Source organism: Oryx dammah, unplaced genomic scaffold (genome assembly GCF_014754425.2).
Source record: "Oryx dammah isolate SB20612 unplaced genomic scaffold, SCBI_Odam_1.1 HiC_scaffold_11077, whole genome shotgun sequence".
Classification (NCBI taxonomy): Eukaryota; Metazoa; Chordata; class Mammalia; order Artiodactyla; family Bovidae; genus Oryx; species Oryx dammah.
The window spans coordinates 6,923,552-6,949,879 of record NW_024080471.1 but is presented as its reverse complement, the minus strand read 5'-3'; the positions used below and the strand labels follow the sequence as shown (position 1 = coordinate 6,949,879).

Below are 26,328 nucleotides of genomic sequence, written 5' to 3'. Positions count from 1 at the left end.
CGTTGTATTTCTCATCTGCCCAAGACACAGACCCTAAATAAGACAGGTGCCCAGTGAAAACTGAACTAAGCCGACTATGAATCCTCTCTTGTACCAAGAGAGTCTCCCTGGCCTAGTGAGTCTCCCGGGCCTAGAGAATCACCGAGGATATGCTCTGCCTTCTCTGCAAAAGTATATTAATATTTAATGCTTTAACATGCAGTAAGATGGTGCTTCTGAAGATTTGTAACATTAATATTATGCTAATAAAAATGTTATTCTGTATATCCTAAATGAGGACACCAAAGGCACAAAACCCAAATAAAAATACAACCTCCTAACATATTTTTCTAAATTATTAATCAATCTGGTGGGCAACCATTTGCCAATGTTCTTCTGACTGAGGAGACATATGTATACTTCCGGCTGATTCAGTTGATATATGACAGAAACCAACACAACATTGTAAAGCAATTATTTTCCAATTAAAAATAAATAAATTAAAAAAAAGTAAATTCAGTATGGTAGTTAACAGTGGGAGAAAACAGTAGTAGGAAAAGTGGGAGAGTATGTTGACTGTAAAGCAGAGCCTTTTGAAGTGAGAAGATTCAGCCTCAAGTTCTCTATTTACTAGCTATATGATCCGCAACAAGTTATTATATCTCTCAAATTCTCAAATTTCCTATTCCAGAGGGGGATAATACTTTCTATAAGACCATAGTGGAAGCTTGGTAAATATATCTGAGGACAGGTAGATTGGTTCAGGGGCTTCCTAGGTGGCTCACGTGGTGAGAATCTGACTGCCAGTGCAGGAGATGCACGTTCGATCCCTGGGTCAGGAAGGTTCCTCAGAGAAGGAAATGGCAACCCACTCCAGGATTCTTGCCCGGGAAATCCCATGGACAGACAGGCCACAGAGTCGGACAGGACTGAAGTGACTGGGCACACACACAAATTTGTTCCTTGTTTTCAGGTTCTAAATACCTAAATGTAGGTCAGATAAATATCTTAAAAAAAAAAAAGAAACAAACTTTATTGAAAATTATAGAAAATATACCCTCTCAAATCTAATCTAATCAGATCTGAAGGAAAGAAATTCTTTGAAAATATTATGGAATATCAGATGCTTTAAAGTAACCTGCTACTGAAGTTTTTTCCTTTCCAAAGTTGTTAATCAGAGGTAGTTTTAAAAAATGACTTAAACTTACATCTTTTCTAATCCATTCAGGGTTGCTACTGTATTACATAACACGTAGAGTAGACCATTATCCAACAACATATCTGCTACCTTAGAACAAGAATTTAATATTTGGAGAAGAAGTAAGAGAGCATTATGCAAGAGCACACTGTCGTATAAGGAGGTCTCTAGTAGTCCCAGCACAGGAATGACAGACCACTTCCGGAAGAGTCCCATGTTGTTCACAGCTTCCAAATCAAACCTATAATAAATGATACACAAGAGCATGTTAGAAGCTACTAACCATGAAATAAGGAAAAAATGATTGCAAAATTGGCCATTTTGTTGATCTGATTTTGAGTTCTTGTATACTATTTGCCTCTGTGATGGAGGTTATGGTTTTTCCAGTGGTCATGTATGGATGTGAGAGTTGGACTATAAAGAAAGCTGAGAACTGAAGAATTGATGCTTTTGAACTGTGGTGCTGGAGAAGACTCTTGAGAGTCCCTTGGACAGCAAGGAGATCCAACCCGTCCATTCTAAAGGAGATCAGTCCTGGGTGTTCATTGGTAGGACTGATGTTGAAGCAGAAACTCCAATACTTTGGCCACCTGATGTGAAGAGCTGACTCATTTCAAAAGAGCCTGATGTTGGGAAAGATTGAGGGCAGGAGGAGAAGGGGACAACAGAGGATGAGATGGTTGGATGGCATCACCAACACAATGGACGTGGGTTTGGGTGAACTCCAGGAGTTGGTGATGGACAGGGAGGCCTGGCGTGCTGCGGTTCATGGGGTCGCAAAGAGTCGGACACGACTGAGCGACTGAACTGAACTGAACTGAACTGATGGAGGGAAGTTATTGACGTGTTTTACACCTCATTTTCCTTATCTGTCAAATGTGTGCGATGACATCTGCTCTACTTTCTTCTCAAGGCTGTTGGGAGAATCAAATGAGATGATGCAGAATTGCTTTGAAAAAGCCAAAAGCTTATGCAAATGAAAAGCAATACTGTCAGTGCTACAATTAGTAGGTCAATTCCTTGATGTTTGAACTGGCCTACTTGCAAACAAGTATCAGACACATTTCTCTCTACTTTATCAGACATAGAAATAACAGCTTAACATTTCTGCCAAACTTTTGGCTTGGGAGAAAAATGTTCTTTAAGTTTTGCATTTATTCATTAATCCATGAGCATTACACCAGGGTCAAAGCTCAGGAGTCGGTATGCCGGTTTACTCTTCTCTCAGATAACCAGCATCCCTGAGGGGAGTTAGGAGCTTGTCTATGGATCCCGCATGTAATCTGCTGCTGAGACTATGGGGGCCACCTTCTTCTCAGGTTAACTCTGTATGCCAAAACTTAAATATCACTTTCTTTTATTTGATGCAGCATTTCTTTCTTTTCAGTGCCTAGCTAGTGAATGAAATGCAAAGGAAGAAGTTATAGAAAGAATACCACATGGAAAATAAAAAATTGGTTCACCTGGAAAATGACTTCTAGCAGATTTTTTCTAAAAGTGATAGAATAATTTTAAGAGTCAGTTTAATAAATTTTACATTTAAGACAAAAGATCCCCAATTCTGGTGAAGGGAAGAATGCACTTACTCTTCATCAAGGCCAATACGTCGCCCAAAGAACATTTCAATGAAGCATTCTAATAATTCCTGAGTTCCCCGATGAAGATACAACTGGTTGGCTAGTAAAGAAAACCCACGATTCTTCAGAAATTTATCTTTTTGTTCCTTGGATGCTCTATTAAAATATGCATCTAATAGCTAAGGAAAAAAATTAAGACAATTTAGATAATATATTAAAATTTTATATAACACTACAAATCACACAGTGTACTATACCTGTAGTTTTAAGTTGTTTAACTTCACGTGTATAGAACATACAAAGCTCAAAAAAGAGGGCCACCTCTTCAGCAAAACAAACAAACCTAAAACTTTCTCTGTGACTACTACAGAATGCTAAGGATGTCTTGGAGGTCTTGGGTAGCCTTAGGTGAATATAAGTAGAACATTTGTGCCTAATTCTGAAAAAAGAAAGATTAGTCAACACTGTACAATGCTTTCTCTCAAAGAACAAAAATATATATCCTAAACCTCTATTTTCTAGACTTTCTGACATTTTATTTATTCTAAGCATAGGCCTAAATTTTTACTCTTTCCCAGTGTCTTAAATGTAACATATATATAATCAAAGTAATTATTTTTCCTTCCAAACTCACTTCTTTCATGGTTCTGGTATTGGAGCACAAAATCACCATCCTCCTAGACTCTAAGGCTGATCTCACTTTGGGCTTCTCTCATCCTGACTGCCCACGTGTGATTAGCACGGTCTCTCTCCTCTATTCCAGGGAACGTTTCTCAAGTCTGTCAGTCCTCTGACTTCCCACCTCCCCAGATCAGGGACTCAATATCTCTCCCCTGGATCACAGTGCGAGCCTGTGAACACAGTGCTCCCAACTCTTTCCCCTGCAATCACTCCCTCACAGTGGTGATAAGACTATTCTTTCCTAAAACACACATCTCTTTACTGCCCTACTTAAAAATCTTTCTAAGTTTACAGCATAATACAAAATACACCTTTTGCATGAATCCTGCCCTTGTTCACCCATCAGAATTATTTGGTTTTCCTATGCTTCCATTCTTCTTTATTAAGACTACCACTGAAGCATCCATCACAGAAGTTCTTACATTTTACTTAGTTGTGTATATGTCTCTCTCCCACACTGGTCTATAAACTCTTGAATGCAGGGGCTTATTCCCTTTTATATCCCACAGAGCAACTAGCCCAGTGTTTTACACATGAGATGGAAGCTATGTAAATACTGGGTTGAACTGAGACTGCTTACACAATGTCCCACATCAAATTAAAACAGTGGGATTCTTTGAAGATCCTTTTAAAGGCTTGTTTCCTAATGGGAACCATTCATATCAAACCTTTATTCACTCAATAATGTACTTAGGACCTTTTATAGAACAAACACAAGATACCTACCCTCATGGAGCTTATATTTCAGTGGGAGAGTAATAAAAAGTACATAAACAAATTAAAAAGGTAATTATAAGATATAACTAGGATGCTATTATAAAACAAATGAGGAGTAGGGCTAGACAGAAGATGATTAGGGAAAGTCTCTCTGAGAAGGTGACATCTGAACTTAAACCTGAAGTTAAGTGTCTAACATTTGACAATAATATACTCAGGAGAGACCTCCAATGATCTATGTGTTCCTTGTAAGTAGTAGATTTAAAAAACACACTGATACAAAGCCATATATGGAGGAAGGCTTAAAATTGGATGATAATACATATAAAAATTGGGATAAGCAGTAATAAATTATATCAGCTCATGATGCTTAAGAATAAAATAAGATTTCAGGTCTATTTGAATACATGTATTCAAACTTTAAAGTACACATATATTTATTCTTCCAAATTAAAGCAACATATTTAGTATCTGCCCTTACTTTAATAACTTCTTGTTGTACAGCAGGTGATGGGTGGTTGGCGAGGACTAAAAGCGTATCTGCTTGAATGAGCCCGTCCATCACATCTTCCAGCATAACATCAGGCAGGATGAGAAGAACTCCACTTAGGAGTTCATACAACCCACAGCATATAGGTACCAAGCAGTCTTCGGTTACACTAAAACAGAGACCCACAAAGGGTCATAAACACAATATCAGGGGAAAAAAGTAGTGCATCATGACTACCTCACGAACAGTGATGAGCAGTAGTAATTTTCACATGTGAAACATAAGTTCATAAGGTTTAAAAATGTTTCCTGATTTAACTGTGATTAACAGATTTGCCATCACCTTTTAATTACCAGTAGTTTTTAGATATATAGTCTACTAAACACTAGTCTGCTCTACCTCTGTGATTTCCAAGTGCCACCTGTGCTGTTTAAACTATTTAAACATTCAGTTGCTCGGCTGCACTGGCCACACTTCACGTGAGCATGTGTCTTCTGAGTGGACAGCACCAGCGACCATTCCCATCACTGTGGAAAGTCTCACTGATGGTGCTGATTTGGGGAACAATAATAAACCGTACAATCTTCCTAAACTGAAGAGCTTTTCTCTAATAATCATATGGAATTAAATTAACCATAAGATAATCATTTCTTCAAGAACTATTTATGGTTTAGCCTTTAGTTAAATATGGAATTATCACCTAGTATTAAAGTAAGGAGAAAGGCATCTTTGCTTGTTGTTAACATACACGTTGTACTATGTTACAGAATAAAGAGGTCACAGCATAAAGAGATTTCTACAAGTACAGAAATTCTTCAAAGAACAGTTTAAAAAAAGGGAGGAAGTGGTTGTCATACAAAAACACATGTACCTGTGAGCACCTGTAGTTCGGCTGTGGTGTGGCTCATAACCGACAGGAAGAGCAAAGTTTTCCCAGTCGTCGGTGTTCCTGTCAACAAGACTTGGCCACCGGCCGACAGCCGCAGAGCCGTTCTGAGAGGGGAAAGCTAGCCCCAGGCTGGCAATGGTGCTGTGGCTGCGCTGGAACGAGGCCAGTCCCTTCAGGTAAAGAGGTCGGCGTGGGCAGGACTCGTCCCCAGGACTGTCGTCGTCTGATCTGGGCTCTGCTCCGAAGTCTTTCTGATCTATGTTGACCGCTGGAAGTTTCAAGACTCCTTTTGGGGCATCACTGACAGAAGCTTGGGCCGAAAGGGCAGCTTCCGTTTCACAAACCGTTTTTGCAGACTCACAGCTACTGATGAAGGCATCTTGTTTGGTTTTTTCCAGTGTCTCAGAACTCCTCAGAGGGCTCCATTTCTCTGGCTGGGAAGCAACGCCATCATCTACAAAACTCTGTAACTTGTCAATACTACAACCCAAACTTCCAGTCAGTTTCCGTGGCTTTATGTGAGGTGAAGAAGTAGGAAATGCTGGGAGGCTTCTAGAACGCAGCATACTGGCAGCTACCTGCTTTGGAACAGCACTGGATGACCTGTTTCCTGGTAAGAGTGGACAGGGAAACAGCACTGAAAAGTCAGCTCAGTGGGATCACTTCTCTTTTGTACCGTCAGTCTCAACCACAGTAATAACCCATTTATCCAGTGATGTTAGTGAACACATACAGGATAATGACTGTAGTGACTAATGCTTAAAATTTGTGTTAAAACTATTTTTGTTTCAACTACTTTTAATTAAAAATTTCCCAAAATACCTATCTCTTGTTTCCTTAATAAAATACAATATTGACTGAGTGATTCAAAGTTATTGGGGTGAATGGTCCTAATGAAGTGAAATTAAGTGAATTAAGTGAAAATCCATTTACCTCAGGCTAACAGTCACTAGGATGCAGTTTGTTTTAGATTTTCTTTTTTGATGTGGACGTTTTTTTGAAAATCTTTTTTGAATTTGTTTACAAAATGTTTCTGTCTTATGTTTTTCTCTTTTGTTGGCCACAAAGCATGCAGGATCTTAGCTCCTTGACCAAGGATTGAACTTGCATCCCCTGCATTGAAAGGTGAAGTCCCCAGGGAAGTCCCGAGGATGCATTTTAACACAGTGGAAAGAATGTTGGCTTTTTGAAGAGACGGTTCTGTTAATTAGGTGGCCCTAGGTAAATAATTTAATTATATGAGTGTTCATTTCTTCAAAGGTAAAATAAGCACATAATAAACGTGTGCTGAATAAATAGCAGTGATAGCCGTACTTGGTGTTATTATTACCAGGCTAAATGTCCCTAGACTGTTCTCTCACTCCTCATTTCTGCAGCCACTTTTTGCTGCTATTATTAAGAAATAATAATATTTCTCTTCTTGCCACAGCTCTCCATTTTTCTGCTCCTCATATTCTACACAGAAGGAGATCTCTCATCCTTAGTGTATGGGATATAAATGAATGCTCCTGAAGGTGTGGTCTGTGGGCCAGGAGCACGGGTATCAGCACCGCTGCGTGACTGCTGGAAATGTACATTCTCATGCTCCACCCCAGACCTACTGAATCAGAATGTAGAAGGCAGGGGCCAGGGATCTGTGCTTTAACAAGCTTTCCAGGTGATTTTTTTCAGCATCTAAAACTTGAAAAGTGCTGATATACAGTAAATAAGGACTGAATGAACTGTTTAGAGCTCAGGCTCTGTGGCAATAGAATAGCTCCATAGTTCAGAAGTTCTTCCTAGTTATTTCTGGATTTTGGCTGGAGGAATAAGGCTGCCAAAAGGGTCTGTTCAAATGACCTGGAAAAAATGGGGGCATGATTGTACTAGAAAAAGTTTCAGAATGATGCTCAACGATTTTAAGAATGACACATCCTATAAAATTCCAAATAAAACTAATTAAAACACAGCCTTAAAATATTATAATACAAGGCCATAAGATGTGCTAGGGAATAACCGAAACTCTTTGGGAGAGAAATAAAATTGGAGCTTAATACCCAGATACCTTCACCTACTATCCATGTCTCTATCTTACTGGCCTATTTAATAATTTGTATCAGAGCTGGAGGTGGGACCTAGTCTTTCATTGGCTAATGAAATCTATGCTGAAAGAAGAAAAGAGGCAGAGAAAACTTGGGGATGATGAAAAAGAAACCAGAAAGATAGGAAGTTGTCATAGAGAGTGGGAGACTGGAATTTCAGAGGTGGGACGTGTTCTTTGATGATGTTCAAGATGGACACAAGCAGACTGGAAGGTAAAGTAGAGGGAAGGTCCCCAGGGTCAAGGATCTCAGTGAGGCTGCGGTATGGATGGCCACTCACATGGTAAGTGAAGTTGTCCAGAATGAGTTCAGATGGAAAGGAGACAGTAAGCCAAACAAAGTTTTTGAAGAAAATGAGAAAATAAATCAGAAACTTAATGAAAGACTGATAAACGGGGACAAAGAATTCCAGAATAAAATAGCATGAGCCTCATCCATCTCCTAAGCTCTCCTGAGAATTACTTGCTATACTGACTGTGAGTTACTAATATTAGAAAGCAGTAAATGGAATCCTTAAATATATTCTGTAAAGTTTAGCTTTCCATTTATTTAGTTTATCAGGTTGTGCAAATAGGCATCTATATTCAGAACTAAATAGGAAAGGGCTACACTTTCAGTATCACTTTTGTTTGTTTGTTTACCTTCAGGTGGTGAAGCAGTAAAATCTGATGGGCTTATTATCATAAATCCAGGGCTAGTAACAGACTTTCCTCCACTGCTAGAATGCCTCAAGTACATGATTGACTGCACTTTTTCCTGAAAGATCTTGCCATCTAGAATCAAAATAAATTTTGAGAAAATTTTTAAAATGGATAAAACAAAAATACAACGTTAAAAGCAAGTCATTAAATACAAATATCTACAAAAATATTCAAAGTCAAAAAAATGGTATCAGTTCAGTTCAGTCGCTCAGTCGTGTCTGACTCTTTGCAACCCCATGAATTGCAGCACACCAGGCCTCCCTGTCCATCACCATCTCCCGGAGTTCACTCAGACTCACGTCCATCGAGTCCGTGATGCCATCCAGCCATCTCATCTTCGGTCGTCCCCTTCTCCTCCTGCCCCCAATCCCTCCCAGCATCAGAGTCTTTTCCAATGAGTCAACTCTTCGCATGAGGTGGCCAGAGTACTGGAGTTTCAGCTTTAGCATCATTCCTTCCAAAGAAATCTCAGGGCTGATCTCCTTCAGAATGGACTGGTTGGATCTCCTTGCAGTCCAAGGGACTCTCAAGAATCTTCTCCAACACCACAGTTCAAACGCATCAATTCTTTGGCGCTCAGCCTTCTTCACAGTCCAATTCTCACATACATACATGTCCAGAGGAAAAACCATAGCCTTGACTAGATGGACCTTAGTCGGCAAAGTAATGTCTCTGCTTTTGAATATACTATCTAGGTTGGTCATAACTTTTCTTCCAAGGAGTAAGTGTCTTTTAATTTCATGGCTGCAGTCACCATCTGTAGTGATTTTGAAGCCCCCCAAAATAAAGTCTGACACTGTTTCTACTGTTTCCCCATCTATTTCCCATGAAGTGATGGGACCAGATGCCATGATCTTCGTTTTCTGAATGTTGAGCTTTAAGCCAACTTTTTCACTCTCCACTTTCACTTTCATCAAGAGGCTTTTTAGCTCCTCTTCACTTTCTGCCATAAGGGTGGTATCATCTGCATATCTGAGGTGATTGATATTTCTCCCGGCAATCTTGATTCCAGCTTGTGTTTCTTCCAGAGCAGCGTTTCTCATGATGTACTCTGCATATACTTTATACTAATGCACATTTTGATATGTGAGGATACTCTACAATTTCTTACTTTAGATTCTTTTGTTAACTAACATTAGCTACATTAACTTCTATTTTCTTTGAATTCTGACTGTACTCATAGTTATTTCTATAGTTTAACAGCTAACTGTTCATTTTTTATATGCTAACATGATCTTTCCAAGGATCACGTTCATCTCTTCATTACTTGAGGGAAGGTCTATGTCTTCTGTTTTTACACAGCCCTAGTATGACTCCAAAAATTAATACATCCAGCTTAATCTTCCTTTCTGAGCTTCATACTTCTAAATTCAACTGCTTGATTTCTTAAATGCAACACAAATGCAACAAATCTAAATGTGAGTCACCTTTCTGCCCTAAATTCACTCCTGCATTGTTCTCTGGTTCCCATGGTAGAAGTACCCGTGTCCCATGCAGGATCTGGGAGCCACCCTTGACCTTTCCTTTCCTTTACCCATGTCAAGTCAGTCTCCAGGTTCTACTGACTTTGTTTCTTGAACTCTTCTCATCCCTAGCACAGTGCTATAATGCAGGCTTTTATCATCCGTCACCTGGATTATCATCACAGACTTCTAAATGATATCTGGGATGGACATCTGGCCACCCTCAAATCCTCATAGCTACCAGCATTCTCTCCATTAAATGGTAAGCTCTGCTTAAAACCTTCCAGGGCTCTCTGTTGCCTCCTTACCACTCTAGATAAAGTCCAAGTTTCTCATCTAGAGCAATCTCCATGAGCTGTCTCCATGCCCCTCTACCAGCCTTCTTCCTTAATGTCAGCAACACCAAGCCATTTGCTTTGCCTGGAAGGCCGTTCCCTTCAACTCCTAGTCAACTCAACTCAGAGCAGGTATCTCCTCCTTCAGGAAATAGCCCCTTGCAATGCATTGCTATGCTTTGCACATGTTATACTTACCTGTTTATGCCTCTCTTCCCTTTACTAGACTGTAAGACCACACACATTTAACTCATCTTTGCAACTACCCTGTGCTACCAGAATCTGGACATTATTCACTAGATGTTTGCTGAACCTAATACAAAGTCATGCTGTATAATTTCATTTGGCTTTTTACTGTAGCTGTATCATTTTATTCACTATTACATGGCTTAAAATGGCTGTTTACAATCAGTTTCCCTCTCTAAATTTACTATTTAGCTTTCTCACATGTATACTCTGGCTTGCTTTCTTACCACATCACATTTTCCGAGTTCTTTAAAAAATCTGATTCCATTTTTTTAAAAAATACTGAGATTACTCTTTCTTGTTCCATCCTTTAAATAGTATTACCAATAATTCTATCCTTAGCTTCCTTTTTCCTTCTTTCTCCCAACAGTTTTCTTCAGTGGTCTCATCTGTTCCCTGAGCTTCAACTCACTTCTATGCACATTGTTCCTCTATGCTGAATTTTATTGTAATAACTTATACAGGTTGGCTCAAAACAAACACAACAAAACAAAATCCTTCAATTACTCCTGAGAAGAACACAGGTTCAAGTTCTCTGCTCTTATATTCAAGGACTCATTTAATATGATTTTGTGTGTGGTTGAATAAATGATGATCCAAAACTACATTTATGATATTATTTCTCTACTCCTTTACAAATCTCCTATATTAGCTAAAATTCACTATTCTTTATTTTCTCTATTTTGCCTTGCTTTAAGTCACTCTCTTCACCTGATAGTAATTCTCTAATCTATTAATACCTATCAAAATTCTTCAATGCCCATGGCAGATTATTAATCTATTAAATCTCTCTCCACATCTGAAGATGAAACCCTAACTCTCCTGAAATCAAATCAGTTCTTCTTTTGTATCTATTAGGTACTTGCCAGATATTATTTATTGTAATTATTTCAGCACATACATTTACCCTCACCTCTTGGCTTTTAAGTTCTCTGAAGGCAGAGACTATGTCTAGTTTACTGTATGGCCCTCTGTCCTGTCCCAATTCCAGTGTGTAACTGAGCAGTTTCTAGCACAGAGTTCATTCAATGAATATGAAGCAAACATGATCAAATGGGAAGAAAAAAACTAAAGTGGAAATAGCCAAGATCTAAAAAAAATGATTATACCTACCTATGTGCAAAGAAAAATAGAAGTTTGTGGGGTTGTGACAAACATAAGTATTAGTAGGAGGATGAACTGCTAAAAGGAAATTGAAGATAATCGTCAATAATTCCAAATCTGGAGGAGATCCAAGGACTTCGGCTATAATTTTCACAAATGATTTACAAACCTCTCGGGGCATGGATATAAGCTGCCCCTCTTTGTGTTCCTGAAAAAAAAAAAAGAAAAACTCTCCTTAATTTAAAAAGAACTGTCAACTTAACTAATATTTCTCATTTAAGCAAGATAATTTTGTTTAAGATAGAACTGTGTTGGTTTCCTGCTCTAGACTAGATATTTACCATAAAACTGAGTTGCTATTTCTCTATTCAAGCAATCTTGCTATTAAGATGTATTAAAACCATGGCCCCATATAAATGTTAGCTACTACTCACTACTGCTTCTGCTACTACTGATTTGGTTCAAACGAGAAAATTTCTGATAGACAAAACTGGTTACATGAATAGAGTGTGTTCCAGTCTACAAAGTTATTACTCACAGCAGCTCAGAGAGGTTTTATCCTTCATTTCTACAATATGAAGACCTGAAGTGATTGTATATCTAACTTAAACCACATAGAAAACATCTCAGTAGTGCAGCATAACTCACACTTAGACCTTTGATCTCCTTCTACTGCACCATCTACTGCCTTGAATAATCAGACCTGGCAGAATGCTACATAATTACCAAAAATAAAGACAGATATAAATAAATTACTTATATATTCCAACTCTACCTCCCCAGTGCATAGCAGCTGGCTTCTAGATCAAGGCTAGATCTTTCCTCTCTGTCCAAATACACAGTATATCTCTACATCCACTCTTCTTCATATATTCTTTTGAATTGCTGAATCAGAAAACTTAAAATCTAGATATTAACTTTAACACAGGTTAGTTTGACTACCTCAGATATACGGAGAGAACAGGAGTCTACAAAAGTCAGTCAAGATCTCACAATGGCCAAGTCAAGACAAGAACACAGATCTCCGAACTTGCAATTCAGTGTTATTTCTGCCACAACCATCTTTTTTTTTTTTTTTCTAAATCGTACCCCTGTGACTTCCCAGGGCTCCTGGTTACCACTTCAATCACTCATTCTTGAGTTCAGCCCAGTCTAAGCTTCTTCAACTTTGCCCTCTCCAATGACTCCTTACAAATAGTCACTGGTATCCTGCTGCTGCTGCTGCTAAGTTGCTTCAGTCGTGTCCCACTCTGTGCGACCCCATACACGGCAGCCCACCAGGCTCCCCCGTCCCTAGGATCCTACCTCATTAAAAAAAAGAAACAAAAAACTCTTAAATTGACCTATTGTGAAGCTTTTGTTAAGTCTGTTTCTCTTTCCTTTTGCTGTTGGACTTCCTAATAATCATGTATTCTCACTACCTCCAGTGATCCACCATACATGCTTAAAGTTCCCAGAAATCTGGGTCTTGCCTTCTTCACTCTGATGAAATATTGTAAGCTATTAAGAATTTCCAAGCTGACGGCATTCTCTCTGTCCACATTCTCTAGGAACTTTCTACCTCATTTGGCTCTACAGACCACCCCTGTCTGGGCAGGTTCTCCTCTCTCTGCCCATTTTCTTTACCTCTTTCACAGAAAAAAATCTCATTGGAAGTTCCACAGAATTTCAGTCCATGGTACTGAGTTATTAAACAAAAATCACTGCAGAAAATACCTCCAGAAGTAAAATTACATAAGGAGTACCTGCAAAACCTGGCAGGTCAGTAGAAAGTGATGAACTACTCGAGCTTTCAATAACTGCTTAATATTAAACATCTGCTGCTGGTGGTCTGCTCTGATGAGGACTTCTAGGGCTGCCAGCAGAGCTTCCCAAACACCGTGCTGAGAAAACAAACATATGCACAGGGTTACTGAAAAACATGGCTCGTGCTTTTTAGAAGACATGCAATACATCAGTTTAACACTGTGTAAACACTCACAATTTGTCAAAGATTAAATCTGCCTGAAAAAGCAAATCTAAAGATTTATTCCAAGATTATTATTTTTTTTGACAATAGGTCATTTCTAAAAATTTATGTTCAATGCAATGCTGCATTAGGGGCTTTAGGACACTAACCTTTCTGTGGCATTAAATGATGCACAGTATTTTCAAAAGATGAATTATCTTGGGGAACTTATTTACCGTTTACTACAGAGAAACACATTATCCATATAAATTGTTTGCAAATAATTTATTTTCAAAGAGCATTATTAAAAACATATAGACTTCAATGCTAATTTGTATACTCAGCATTTAATCAAATACTTTTAGAAAAAAAATGTACTAAACTGAAAATATTTACTGACAGTGTAGAAATTCTGAATTTTGGATTTACTTTTAAGTCCAAATTATAGAATCCTCCACACAATTACTAAACATGCAGTTTAAAACTATAATTAGCATCCTCTTAAGGTACTTTAAAATGCTTCTCCCATAGTATTCACAATAATAATGAAAAAGAAATCTTACATAGATAACCACTACTGAAAATAATCTTCACCTCATTTTATTACTTCAAATAATCTTTCAATAAAGCTATCAACAAAAAGCAAAATTAACGGGTTTGGGTTGTAGGTTTGCTGCTTTTCCGGCCATTACATGATGGAAATGAATAATGAAAAGGCCAAGGAATTGATAGACTTAATCATACTATTCTAACCAAGGCCTCTCTCTTAATAGGACAGGATCAAGATGCCCTGAAAGAAAAAGGCATATGAAAATTTGAAGACAAAGCAGCTCAAATATGAAAACCTGATTCAGGCCTGAAAAATAATACTAAAATAGAATAGTGCCTAAGCAAACCAACAACCAGACAACCAACAAACAAAAACCAGAACAACTCAGCTAAAAAAGCAATTAGAAAATTAAAAAATAAAAGAAAGAAAATTTTATCTCAAATCCATAGAAGTAACCATGCATATCAGTTTTGAATTTGACCAAAAAATGCTTTGCTTATTAGTCAAACTTTTTTAATGCTCAAATTAGCATCCTCTTTTGAAATACTAAAATAGCTGTCGATTTTCAGTTAAGATTCCAACTCATAATCCACAATTGAGAGGTTTCTTTACTACATGTTTACAGTCATTCCGCCTTTGGTCCAGTTTGTTTGCATCTACTATCACTATGTGCATTAGCTTTCTCTCCTTGCAACATCATGTGTATTTTTATACATACGTAAATTTGTTGTTATTGATTAGTTGCTAAGCGCTGTCCAACTCTTTGTGACCCCGTGGACTGTAGCCCATCAGGCCCCTCTGTCCAGAGGATTTCACAGGCAAAAATACTGGAGTGGGTTGTCATTTCCTTCTCCAGGGGATATTGCTGATGCAGGGGTTGGACCTGTGTCTCCTGCACTGGCAGGCAGACTTTTTACTGCTGAGCCAACAGAGAAGTTCACAAATGTATACATATTATATGTGAATGTACATGGAGATGTGCATTCTGAAATTCTGAAAGAGAATTTATTCAGAATGAGAAGTCACAATGAAATAAAAGTTTTAAAAACTGACAAATACCATAAAATCTAGAAAAAGCTAGCTGCTTGACACAGCTCCATAATACTTCCCGCTGTGTTTTGTAGGAGCATATTCTTGGACTGCTTCTTCATATAACAATAATTCGGTAATATAATTTTATACAGGGAGAACAGAATAATCTGTCTCTCCTCTAACATATTTGGTCAAAATTTATTTTTGTTAATGATAGGTTAGAAAAGTTTTCTTTAGCTTCATAACTCATTATTGATAGTAAGTCTGGGGTGACTGTTGCCAAATTTGGAAGTAACCAAATATTTTTAAATTGTAAAGGTATACACATTGAATTGGTCTTCAGCTACATTTGACGATAATGGTGTTACACTCTAAGTAACTCTAGACAATCTACAGTCTACATTAGAACTGAGGAGGCTCTACGAACCAAACCATGAAGACTATACTTTAGCTAGGGCAGAAGGAAAAAGCCCCACATTCATTTTCCTTGCTGGGTCCTTGTGAAGACCACACAATCCATCATCCAGTTGTTAAGACTTCCTAGATCTAAGATCAAAGCATGCTCCTTAGCTTGTGCCTACCATGAAGCCAAGACTTCACAGCCTTGCTCCGCAAACAGATACAGCTCTGACTTCTGGAAAACATGGCTCCCCTACTCAGAAGTGTGTCCGTTTCCCTCTCCTTGACTCAACTCCACACACTTTTAGTAGGATTTCCTTTGAGAGTTTATGGTAAATGCAAGTCTCCAATTGATTCAAGTTTTCCAGCCTGAATACTGCTACTACCTGCAGTCAAAGTTTTGATCCTGATTCTCTAGATCAACATTATCTATGGCTGTCTAAAACCTTGCACAGAAATTAATCTCTAGATTTCCATTTACAATTAATACTACACTGAAGCAGTAAATTTGTTTTGTTTTTGAGAAGACTGATTAGATGAATATTTAAAAGTACATGTTTCTCTGTGCAGCAAAGAAAACAGTCAACAGAGTGAAAAGGCAATACACAAAATAGGAGAAAACACTTACAAACCATATATGAGATGAGGGATTAGTATGTAAAATATATGACTCTTACAACTCATTAACAGAAAATCAAATAACTCAATTAAAAAATAGTCATATGACCTGAATGGACATCTCTCCAAAGAACATATACAAAGGGTCAATAAGTATATGAAAAGATGCTCTTCATCAACCAATCATCAGGGAAATGCAAATCAAAACTACAAGTTATTATTATTACCTCATATCCTACAGAATAGACACTATCAAAAAATAACAATTGTTGGTAAGCAGGTAAAGAACTTGGATCCTTTGCACATTGCTGGTAGGACTGTAAAATGGTGCCTCTCTTACAGAAAATAGTATGGTACAGTAATTCTATTTTTAAAAAATTAGAATTACTATATGACTTAGCAATCCTATTTTTGCATATGTATCTAAAATAACTGAAAACAGGATCTCAGAGGGATCTCTGCACATTCACGTTCACGGCAGCATAATTCACAATAGCCAAAATGTGGAAGCAACCTAAATGTCCATGACAGATGAACAAATAAAGAACATGTGGAAAACACATACAATGGAATAGTGTAAGAAAGAAAACAGTCTTGTCATATGTTATAACACAGATAACCTTTGAGGACATAATGCTAAGTCAAATAAGCCAATCATAAAAAGGCAAACACTGAATGATTCCACTTGGATTAAATATCTAATACAATCAAACCAAAGAAACACAATGTGGAATGGTGGCTGCCAGGGACTTGGGGGAAGGGAAACAGGGAGCTGTTGTCTACTGAGTCGAGCAGTCAAACCAAATGAAAAGGTTCTAGAGATATGCCACATGACAAAGCATATATGGTTGGTGCTGCACATGTAAAAATTGCTAAGAGGGTAAATTCATAACAAATGCTTTTTAACCACATAAAGTACATGCCTCCGCTTTATTCCATATCTTCCAGTCTAGCAATAGTTCCTCTAACAGTTTAACATCCTGGATTATAGCATTAGACTCTACATCCAACTTAAATTCTCCATTCTCATTGATATGAATAATATCTTCACCACAGCAACCTTCAAGAAGGGTCTACGGAAAAACAGCATTAATACAAGATGCATCAATAATCAATCCAAAAATTCAACAGAAAGACGAAGCTTTCTTAGCACTTAGCACTCATAACATTAAATTCAAAAGAAAACTACTGAATAGCTCAGCATTTCACAAGGTATCTTTACCTTGTTTTGTAAAACAATTCAAGTAATAAGAAAACCCCCAAATTTCAAATATTTATAAATGACTATTTAGTTTCAAATATGGAGTAAAATAAACTACATCCTATTTTTAAAATTCAATGAATCTGTTGAGTTTTAAACTTTTTCTAAGAAGTATTCATGCCACAAGTGTATGGATCTTGCTCATTTTAAGAGTTGGAGTCTGGGGGCATGGGAATAGGCATTGGTCTTTTGCCTTAATACTAGAACCCTCAGAAAGAAATACTTTCACAACGTTACCAAGTGCTTTTAATTAGAAAGATATTTAAATATGTGATTACAGTTGGGTCAAAATAAAAAGTTAATACAGCTTCAAGATTCTAACTCTATAGCAGCATTGCCTCCCAAGAACTGCACAGCACTAGGTGTCTGGAGAACTGGGTTCACCCCCATACCCGTGGGTGCTGAAGCAAGCAGCAGTCTGTGTATGAGTCACTATCACCAGTCTACAGAATGAGGGGCCAGCCCAGGAGGTATCACTGGCTTATCAAGATCTAAAAACCTTAATTTTTTCTTATATTTTTCTAAAATGTTTTAGAGGAAATGAAAATGTAATTATTTAAACGACGAAAAACCCAGAAGAGCCTTCATTTGATTAAATACATATTATCGAGTTTCCTTATTTTTCTTCAGGAATAAATGAAACACGAAACATCTATTACTAAGAGACTTAATGAAGAGGTAAGTATCACTGCATATGAAACCCTGAGAATAAGTTTTATGAGAACGTACCTTCAAAATGTGAAAGCCAACAATGCATTTTTGTTTTATCAACACCTGATGAATCATGCAAAGTCCATTACAGTTTTCTAACTCATGTATTCTCTGTTGGTTGTATTTAATTAATGAGAGTATAACTCTCAATGCTAACGCTTGAGTTTCTTCACAGCTACTGAGTTCCACAACCTAAAAACAAAGTAGATAAATTTTTTCTAATTTGTCGAGATTAAAAATTTAACATGTGGGGTTATCTTTCATTATGTAATACCAACCTATCAGTCTCATTTGAAAGTTTTATTTTTTATTGCTGACACTGTTTATAATTACTTAAGAATTTTAAACAAATAAAACCAATAAGTTCCATGCTCTTATGTCTCAAATATGCTATAAATTAACTAAAATAACATTGATAACCTTAGAAGTCGTGGCATTTTATTGGTGATCTGAAGTGTCAGCGAAATGCTTCATATTTTTGATGCTTAGTCAACAAACAGGCTCTATGTTCTATGCTATGGAAGATAAAATGATAGATAGACTGCTTAGACTGTAAATAGGCAGACTACCTACCTCCTGTGGGGCCTGCTGATAGGTCAAAACATAAGACAGAATAAAAACTAACGATTGTGACTTGTACTTCAATTCCCCCAATGCTTTCTGACAACTACTATATGTAAGAAACAAACATCCTATTATGATTTGAAAAAGCAAAGAAGAGTGAGACAATATGAATGCATGAGAGCATAAAAACTATTTCTGACTCCACCCTGCTCGGGATGGGAAGCCTATGTGAAGATCACTGGGAGAGAGAGGAAAACCACAGGAAGCAGGGATAAACAGGTGTCCAAGTGTGGGACCCAGGAGGAAGAGAGATGAAGATTGGATTCATAGTACATTTAGGAGGCTGCAGGTTGCCTATCTGGCTAGATGGAGCAGATTAAGCTCAAAAGGTAGGCTATACCTGTAAGGGTTTTAAGGAAACTGAATTTTACTTTTGTAGGGGAGGAAGGATATAATAACAACTAACATTGATATGTCTCTTAGCACAAAAAGTAATCAAAGGTGCCCCCACTAAAGAAAAAAAAAAGGGAGACATATGACAATGGTGCAGAAGTTACACTTAAGCATAAAATTTGGAAGTGAAAAAGATCAGGGTTGCTTTAATTAAACAAGGGTTTGGACCACAAGGAAGTATAAATGATTCGTACTGAAGCGAGACCATTTGTACCCTCTATTTGGATTTTAGCAGTCCTTGAAACAGTCATGTACACCACTGTCTACTTCACCTCAGGAAAAAGATTGTTCCAGCCCATAGATGGCTAAACACAACAGATAAATAAACATAATTCTCTAAAACAGTATCCATGGCGTGGGTCAAATTTTTTGACTTTCTCCTCTTTCAAAAAATTTCAATCCCAAATAAGTTATTTTTGTACTTACTTGTTGACCTTTATTTTTCCCCAAGCATCTGGAAGTTTCAAGGGAAAAACAAGTTTCACAATTCTTCACATTTCTTTTCTACTTTTATTATAGCATTTTTTTTCTCATTGGCAATATTAAATCTTATACACTTAATACTTAATGGTTCGAATTACATCTCTGGATACAGAAAACATCTTCATAAATTATTTACTTATTTACTTAACTGCACCACATGGCATGCAGGATTCTTAGTTCCCTGACCAGGGATCGAACCCATGCCTTTGGCATTGGGAGTGGAGTTTCAACCACAAGAAGTCTAAGGAAGTCCCAAATCTCCATAAATTAAAAAGAAATTTTAACAAAAAAATTACTGTGGCAGAAACTTTGATGACATTCTAAACAATGTGTGCTTTTTTAATCTTGAAAGTTTAATACAATTGATACATAGCATTACTGTTAATCAAAAAGGAATCCTAAAAGTTATCAATAAAAAAGAAGTAGTTTATCTTTAAATAAAATTACAATCAGTGATTCTTACCCTAGCAAAGAGAAAGACAAATATACCAGTTCCACCAATCTCATGCAGAACGCCTTGAAGGGTTTTACATTCAGTGGGCTGGAGATTCTTTAGATGATGAGGTTCTAGTAAGATACTGTGAACTTCTTTTGAGCTGAAGGGTCTTTGAGAGAGTTGGGGTTTCATTTGACCTTTAAGTCTAATAACTGGCTCATAGATGGTGTACTGAGCAGGACAGTAAGTTGTATATACAACTGAAAGACTTTCCTGAAACACAAATAATTTCCTTCAATAACTAAACAGTTTAAAAAGTACATTATCAACTAGCAAATGGATTATTTCAAAGTGAAAAGACAAGCAAAAAATCTTTTTCTTTGTTTTAATAAAGACAGTCACTGCACAAAACAAAGATGGACATGAAAAGCAAGACAGCTCTCCACAAAGAAAAAGATCCATTTCATTTAGGAGTGGTCAATACATGTAAACCATATGAAGGCTGAGAAAAATTCCAGCTTTGATCTTTTGAGAATAAACATGAAATTATACCTATCACCAATAACAAATCCCTACCATACTCATGTCCTATGAACTGTTCTATGCATTTATAAATAGTAACCAATCCTTACAATCCTATGAGATGGGACTCTGGGTCAATGTATTCAAATATATTTTGGTACTGAATTTGCTCATGGGCTGCCTACTCATTTAAATATGACTCTATAAACTAGAGCATTCTTTCCACTAGAATAAAACTCCAAACTATCAGCATACCTAACAAACTGAGTATTTCTCCCAAGCAAAGGGTAGTTTTGATTAGGTTCTAGCTCTCTGTCAAATATTCTATCAATTACTTTAAAAATTATGGTAAACTTTAAAAACAAAATGTACTCTGAGATGCTCTCAATGAAGGCCGCTACAGAAGATCACGCTTATGGAAAATCGTGTAGCAGCTGGGGGCTTTGGGCTTCGATCATTTTCAACCCACTGTGATTCGAGTATAGTTTCATTAGACATCATCTAGCACATTTGCATACCAACCAAACTGATGGCACAGTCTACTGTATATGATTATGCTGGGCAAAACAAAATCATAAATCTACAGTAGTTTTCATTAAAAATCTGATAAAATGCCTGGTTATCTGAAACAAGTCCCATCTGATACCAACACCTTGCTAGGAGGGCACCATGTCTGTCTGACCTCTTACTCATAACCCCAAAATACCAAGCTAAAAAAGTCAGGCTTAAAAAAAATATGCTTTCAAAAAAGATTTTTCACATAAAACCTGTATAATTTTTACTTGTGATAATTTCTGTTGAATTTTATGAATTATAACCTCTATTTTGTTCAGGCAAAATAAAAGGTTAAGAATACATATTTTTTGTGAAAAAAGGATTAGCCAAAAACCAGAGAGCTAAAATTATCTGAACAAACATCCATTGTATGAGCTCCTTGGTCTTCCTAAAGCAGAGATACTCAGTGTGTGGGCCCCAACCAGCAGCAGTAACATCACCTCAGAAGTTGTTAAAAATGCAAATTCTTGGGCCACACTTCAGGTCTACTGAAGCGATCTATGTTTCGGCAAGTCCTCTGGGTGATTCTGGCTGGATACTACCCATGCACCGTAGAACATTTACAATCTCTGGCCCCCGTTCAATAACAGTGGACAGCCAAAATGCCCCTAAGCTCCATTTCTGAATACTCCTTACGGAGAAAAAGATTGTGGGTCTAATACCAGATCTTTAGTTAAATTCTATATCCATTTTACCACAGATACTTAATACCACTCAAGACTTACATGTTTTAGACTATGAAGGATCAGTTTCCTAGTTGCTATAATGAAAAGTATCCATCACAAGCTCCTAAACTGTGTATTAGTATAACACTGTATTAGAATAATGTATAAAATGCAATCAAGAGTCTCATATAAGCAGAATTAGCAATAATTTGAAAGCAAAATTCCTAGTTGCTACTGATATTAAAGAATAAAGTAATAACCTCCAATTAAAATAAACTTATATTAAAAAAAGAAAGAAAAAAAAGAATAGTCTAAAATCTGAATATGTATAAAGTTAATACAAATAAAAATTAGCACTTATTTTTAAGTATGGAAAGGAAATATAATAAGCAATTTTTAAGGCTAACATGTATTATATTTTTATTATATCATAAAAGTTTTTCTTGAATGATTAACAACAGGTATAACCTAAACTACTACTTAGTATAGAAATATAGTTCCAAGGAAAAGCAGATGAAAATTTGAAACCTGAAAACAAATTTTGAGGAAGTCAAAGTATTTTAATTAAAAAGAAAAACATTTGTAAGTAAAGAAAATGTTGAGAAACAGAAAAGAAAAACTCTAAAAATCAAATCACAGCTAATTCACCTTCAATAAACATACATAACAGTTACTAAAAAGTTAAAACCTATAAAATGAAAACTTACAATTAAAAGACCAATGTCCACATCTTTGTTGGTCATAAAAAGTTCTCTGATTTGTTCACATTGCAAAATTTCTTTATTAATGTACTTGGAGTAGTCATTCACAGGCTTGCCATATTTACACGGCATTATGGACGTATGGTTGGGTCCACAAGCATATAGATAAAATGCCTCTTGCGAGCCAATCTTAGCCCCTGAATAGCAAAAAACAAAAAACAAGAAAAAAGTTCCTTATTTAAAATACTCCAGAATTTTTCATAAAAACAAGAAATCAGAGGAGTTTTTTTGCTAGATTCTTCAGTTGTTCACTGTATCTTTCAAAATTAAAGCCTCAATTTTCAAATTGGTGTAATGAGCAAGAAATCTATAGCAACTCTAGATGTAAAATGAATTAATATACATATATATGTATATATATAAAACATTATCTGTAAAACTCTTGGTAAAATAAAGTAATAATATTTATATTTGCTCCTTAAGCTAAAAATAGGGGATTTTTTGGTTTTGTCTTTTTTTTTTTGCAAATGGAAATTTTATCTCAGTGAATTCCTTTTAAAAACAACATATAGATTGGTATCATCAGTCCTTCATCCATCCATCTATCTATTCAATAAACACTGTCTAGATGCTATTATGTACCAGGTTGAGTAATACATTTTTAAAAATCATGTATTTCTTCTTCACCTAAAATTTGGTATTTTTTATGTAATATACTAAAATTATAAGTAAGAGAGACAGCCAGTCTAACTGCACCTGCTATAATGCATTTTCCAGGATTATAAAGTGATTTAATATAGGCTTCTCTTTGGCAGGCGGGTGGGGGAGGATATGTGCTTTGCATTAAATATATGTATCAATTGTCTCAGAACCACTTATCTTGAAATCTAGGAAATACAGTACTTATTAAGTACAAGTGAAGGAACAGGGATAAACACTTTATCCAGGACAATTAACTTAGTTTAATACTTGTTAACTGAAGGAAAAATCTGAAAATGCTCTGAAGGGGAAAAATATACCATTGAAGAGGAGTAAATTTCCCAGGCCCCATTTTCCAGCCAATTGCAAACATTCTTCTTGGGATGATAAACAATGGCCGATCATGCAAAATGTTTTATTGCTGTCAGATGACAAACTCGTTTTTCTTGGAAGCATAAAATCCAAAGTAACATCAGGCTTCCTACATTGAAAACAAAGTTAAATCAATTACTTCAGGGATTTTTAGAGTGTTAATGTTTAATAACACAAAATTCTTGAACAAGTTTTTTGGCTCAGTATTGGATAATTGGTAATGGGAGAGAGAGAAGGACTGATTCTCTTGTCTCTTGGTCCAAGGTGCTGGTGGTCCACAATCCCCCAGAGGAGAGGAAGGGACAGAGATGCCTGGTGATCCACACCAGGCCATGGGAAGTACTACCGGACATTTGTGGCAAGTTTCCTTTGCCACTTGACTTCTGCATATTCGCCTTCCCGGTTTAAAATACAAATCTACCACCTCTCCCTGATTTTACCAGAAAGTCTCCCATCTCAGTACACAATTCCTAAAACCTCATGCCCTCTTCAAAAACTAATCAGGAAGAGTATCACTTCTTCAGGTTTTGCTCTGACAAGGCACTGAAATGCCACTGCTTTTTTGCATTTTCTGTGTTTTCAGCAGTAAATATTGCAGAGCTTTTGATTAATCTCTTGCTTTTCTTCACGGATAAAAGTTATAGGAATCCTCACAAAAGGCAAAGTAGGAAAAGGTAAACTAATGCTTTCTCCTAGAGACACACACGATGGGAGAACTTCATCTTCTTGTTTAAATTGCAGAGTGCCGAGCTCTTCCCTCATTCTAGACTGTCTTAAACTCTCTTAAGATAATGAAGGTAGCCTGTAAAGACAAAGTCTGTGAATAAGACAAAGCACTTAGAATAAGCTAATAATGAGAAATTCTATTTTGGTATATATTTACTTAAAAAATTTCCCTTAAGGCTTTCTATTCCATACTTAATAGCTATTTAGCTATTTAAATAGGAATATTATTAACAAAGGAAAGATGTGAGCTAACCTTTTTACTGAAGTTCAATTGACATACAACATTATAGTGAGATAACTTCTATTACTGTGCAGGCATCTCTTTCTTGAACCAACTAAATGGCTGTAACTGAAACAGTACTGCCACCTAGTGGCATTATGACTTAATTCAGTTCTTAAGGGTAAAGAAAACCTGTAAAACCAATGCAAGAGGAGTTCAACAAACACTAAAATAATTCATACTATCTAATATGTGCCATATATTCCTACCAGATTTGTGTTCTGTTCATCAAATAAAAATTAGTAGAAAGCATTAACAATTTTTTTTCAGTGTCGTTACATCTTGAAATGTATTACTTGTAGAAATAATTGTATTAGTTCTGAGAGAGATATAGTGCCAAATTTAAATCAAAGGAATAATATATTTCTTATATTCCTTGGTCACTTGCTCAATGCTATATTACTAGATAAAATCATTAACTTATACCAAATGGTAAATTCAAAGTAATGTTCAAACAAGTGGGTGAGTAAAAATTGAGTGCTAGGATTTTAACTTCAGAACCGGCCACGGAGAACATCTAGACACTCATTCTGAACATATGTAACAATTAGTTTATGATTCCTGTGTCTGTCAGCCTGCCTGACTCACCAAAAGGCTGTAGGGTTAGTAAAGCATGTATGTGGATGGTCAGTTGTGTCCAACTTTTTGTGACCCCATGGACTGTAGCCTGCTGGGCTCCTCTGTCCATGGGATTCTCCAGGCAAGAATACTGGAGTGCGTTGCCATTTCCTCCTCCAGGGGATCTTCTTCCTGCATACCCTGCACTGGCAGGCAGATTCTTTACACCGAGTCACCTGGGAAGCCCGTTAAAGAAAGCAGAGGGTTTTAAAGCAGGGCTCTATCCAGGCTCAGAGTCCAGGTTGAGTTTCAGCCACCCTCCTCACTGCAAGCAGCATTTTGGGTTTCTGCTGCCTCACATGAAAGGGTAGAGGCATCTCTTACTTTGTTGTGCTGCTAGAAGGACTAAATGAGGTCATCTGTGCAAAGTGCTTACTACACTGCCTGGTAGGTGCTGAGAGTTCCAGAAATGAGGAGCGTGTGCAGCAGACTCTCACAGTCCCATCCCCAATCCCAACCAATTTAACTCAAGGTTCTGGAAACATATACTGATATGCCACAGCTCCCTTCAGGCTTAGGCAGTTGTGAAGACAGAACTTCTCAGAGAATATTTTCTTTGGATTATAGAAATTGAGATTCAATGACATATTTTCATGTACTTTTTAAAATGAATAAACTGTTTCCTTTGGCAGACACTGCGGACTGGCTACCCCAAAGCTGTTCACAAGCCTCTTCTCCCAGCCTTCCTGAGGCTGCAAGGCTGTAAGCAGTCGACTCCTGCAGCCTCCACAGCAGAGCTGGCAGGCACACAGGCTTCCCTTCTTTCTCACAGGCCCTTTCCTCTGCCTGGCTCACTCTTCCTCCCTCTTGTTCATGCAAAACTCCATCTCCTTCCTTCAGATCTCAGCTTAAATAATCTGTTTCTAGCTAGGTCTTCCCTGATGCCCTTCTCTTAAGCAGGAAACCAGGTATTTTCTGTCTCGGGACCCATTTGTTATCTTCACAGTACTTGTCATGATTTATACACACTCGTTTAATTGTGTACCTTGCTGTCTGCTTCTTCACTGAACTATGAGCCCCCAAAAGGCAGGGAACATGTCTGTCTTGTTTACCAAGCTCCCAGCCTTAATACTGCACGTGCTCAGCACATAGCAATTCCTCAATAAATACTGGATGAACAAATGAATGAAAAAATCAATTACTTTGTGCTAAGGGTATATGTTATCTCTATGATCTAATCTACTCTTGAGAGACTTTAGAGAAAACTGAACGATAAAGTATATAAAGCACCTTGCAAAAGGTCTAGCCGCCTCATCCCCGATTCAAAGCTGCTG

At 37.0% G+C, this 26,328-nt stretch overlaps 1 protein-coding gene across 1 annotated transcript in view; it reads right to left on the bottom strand.

Moving 5' to 3' along the window:
* Window positions 1-26,328, bottom strand: part of LOC120860491 (lysosomal-trafficking regulator) — a 166,602-nt gene that overhangs the window by 71,096 nt on the left and 69,178 nt on the right. Inside the window, exons 15-26 of the mRNA XM_040236309.1 lie at window positions 23,379-23,539; window positions 22,366-22,556; window positions 19,944-20,189; window positions 17,999-18,172; window positions 16,932-17,081; window positions 13,207-13,344; window positions 11,471-11,669; window positions 8,254-8,385; window positions 5,514-6,141; window positions 4,634-4,811; window positions 2,764-2,933; window positions 1,188-1,418 (exon numbers count right to left, since the gene is read on the bottom strand). Coding sequence (XP_040092243.1) covers window positions 1,188-1,418; window positions 2,764-2,933; window positions 4,634-4,811; window positions 5,514-6,141; window positions 8,254-8,385; window positions 11,471-11,669; window positions 13,207-13,344; window positions 16,932-17,081; window positions 17,999-18,172; window positions 19,944-20,189; window positions 22,366-22,556; window positions 23,379-23,539 — 2,598 coding nt within the window. The remainder of the gene's footprint in view (window positions 1-1,187; window positions 1,419-2,763; window positions 2,934-4,633; window positions 4,812-5,513; window positions 6,142-8,253; window positions 8,386-11,470; window positions 11,670-13,206; window positions 13,345-16,931; window positions 17,082-17,998; window positions 18,173-19,943; window positions 20,190-22,365; window positions 22,557-23,378; window positions 23,540-26,328) is intronic.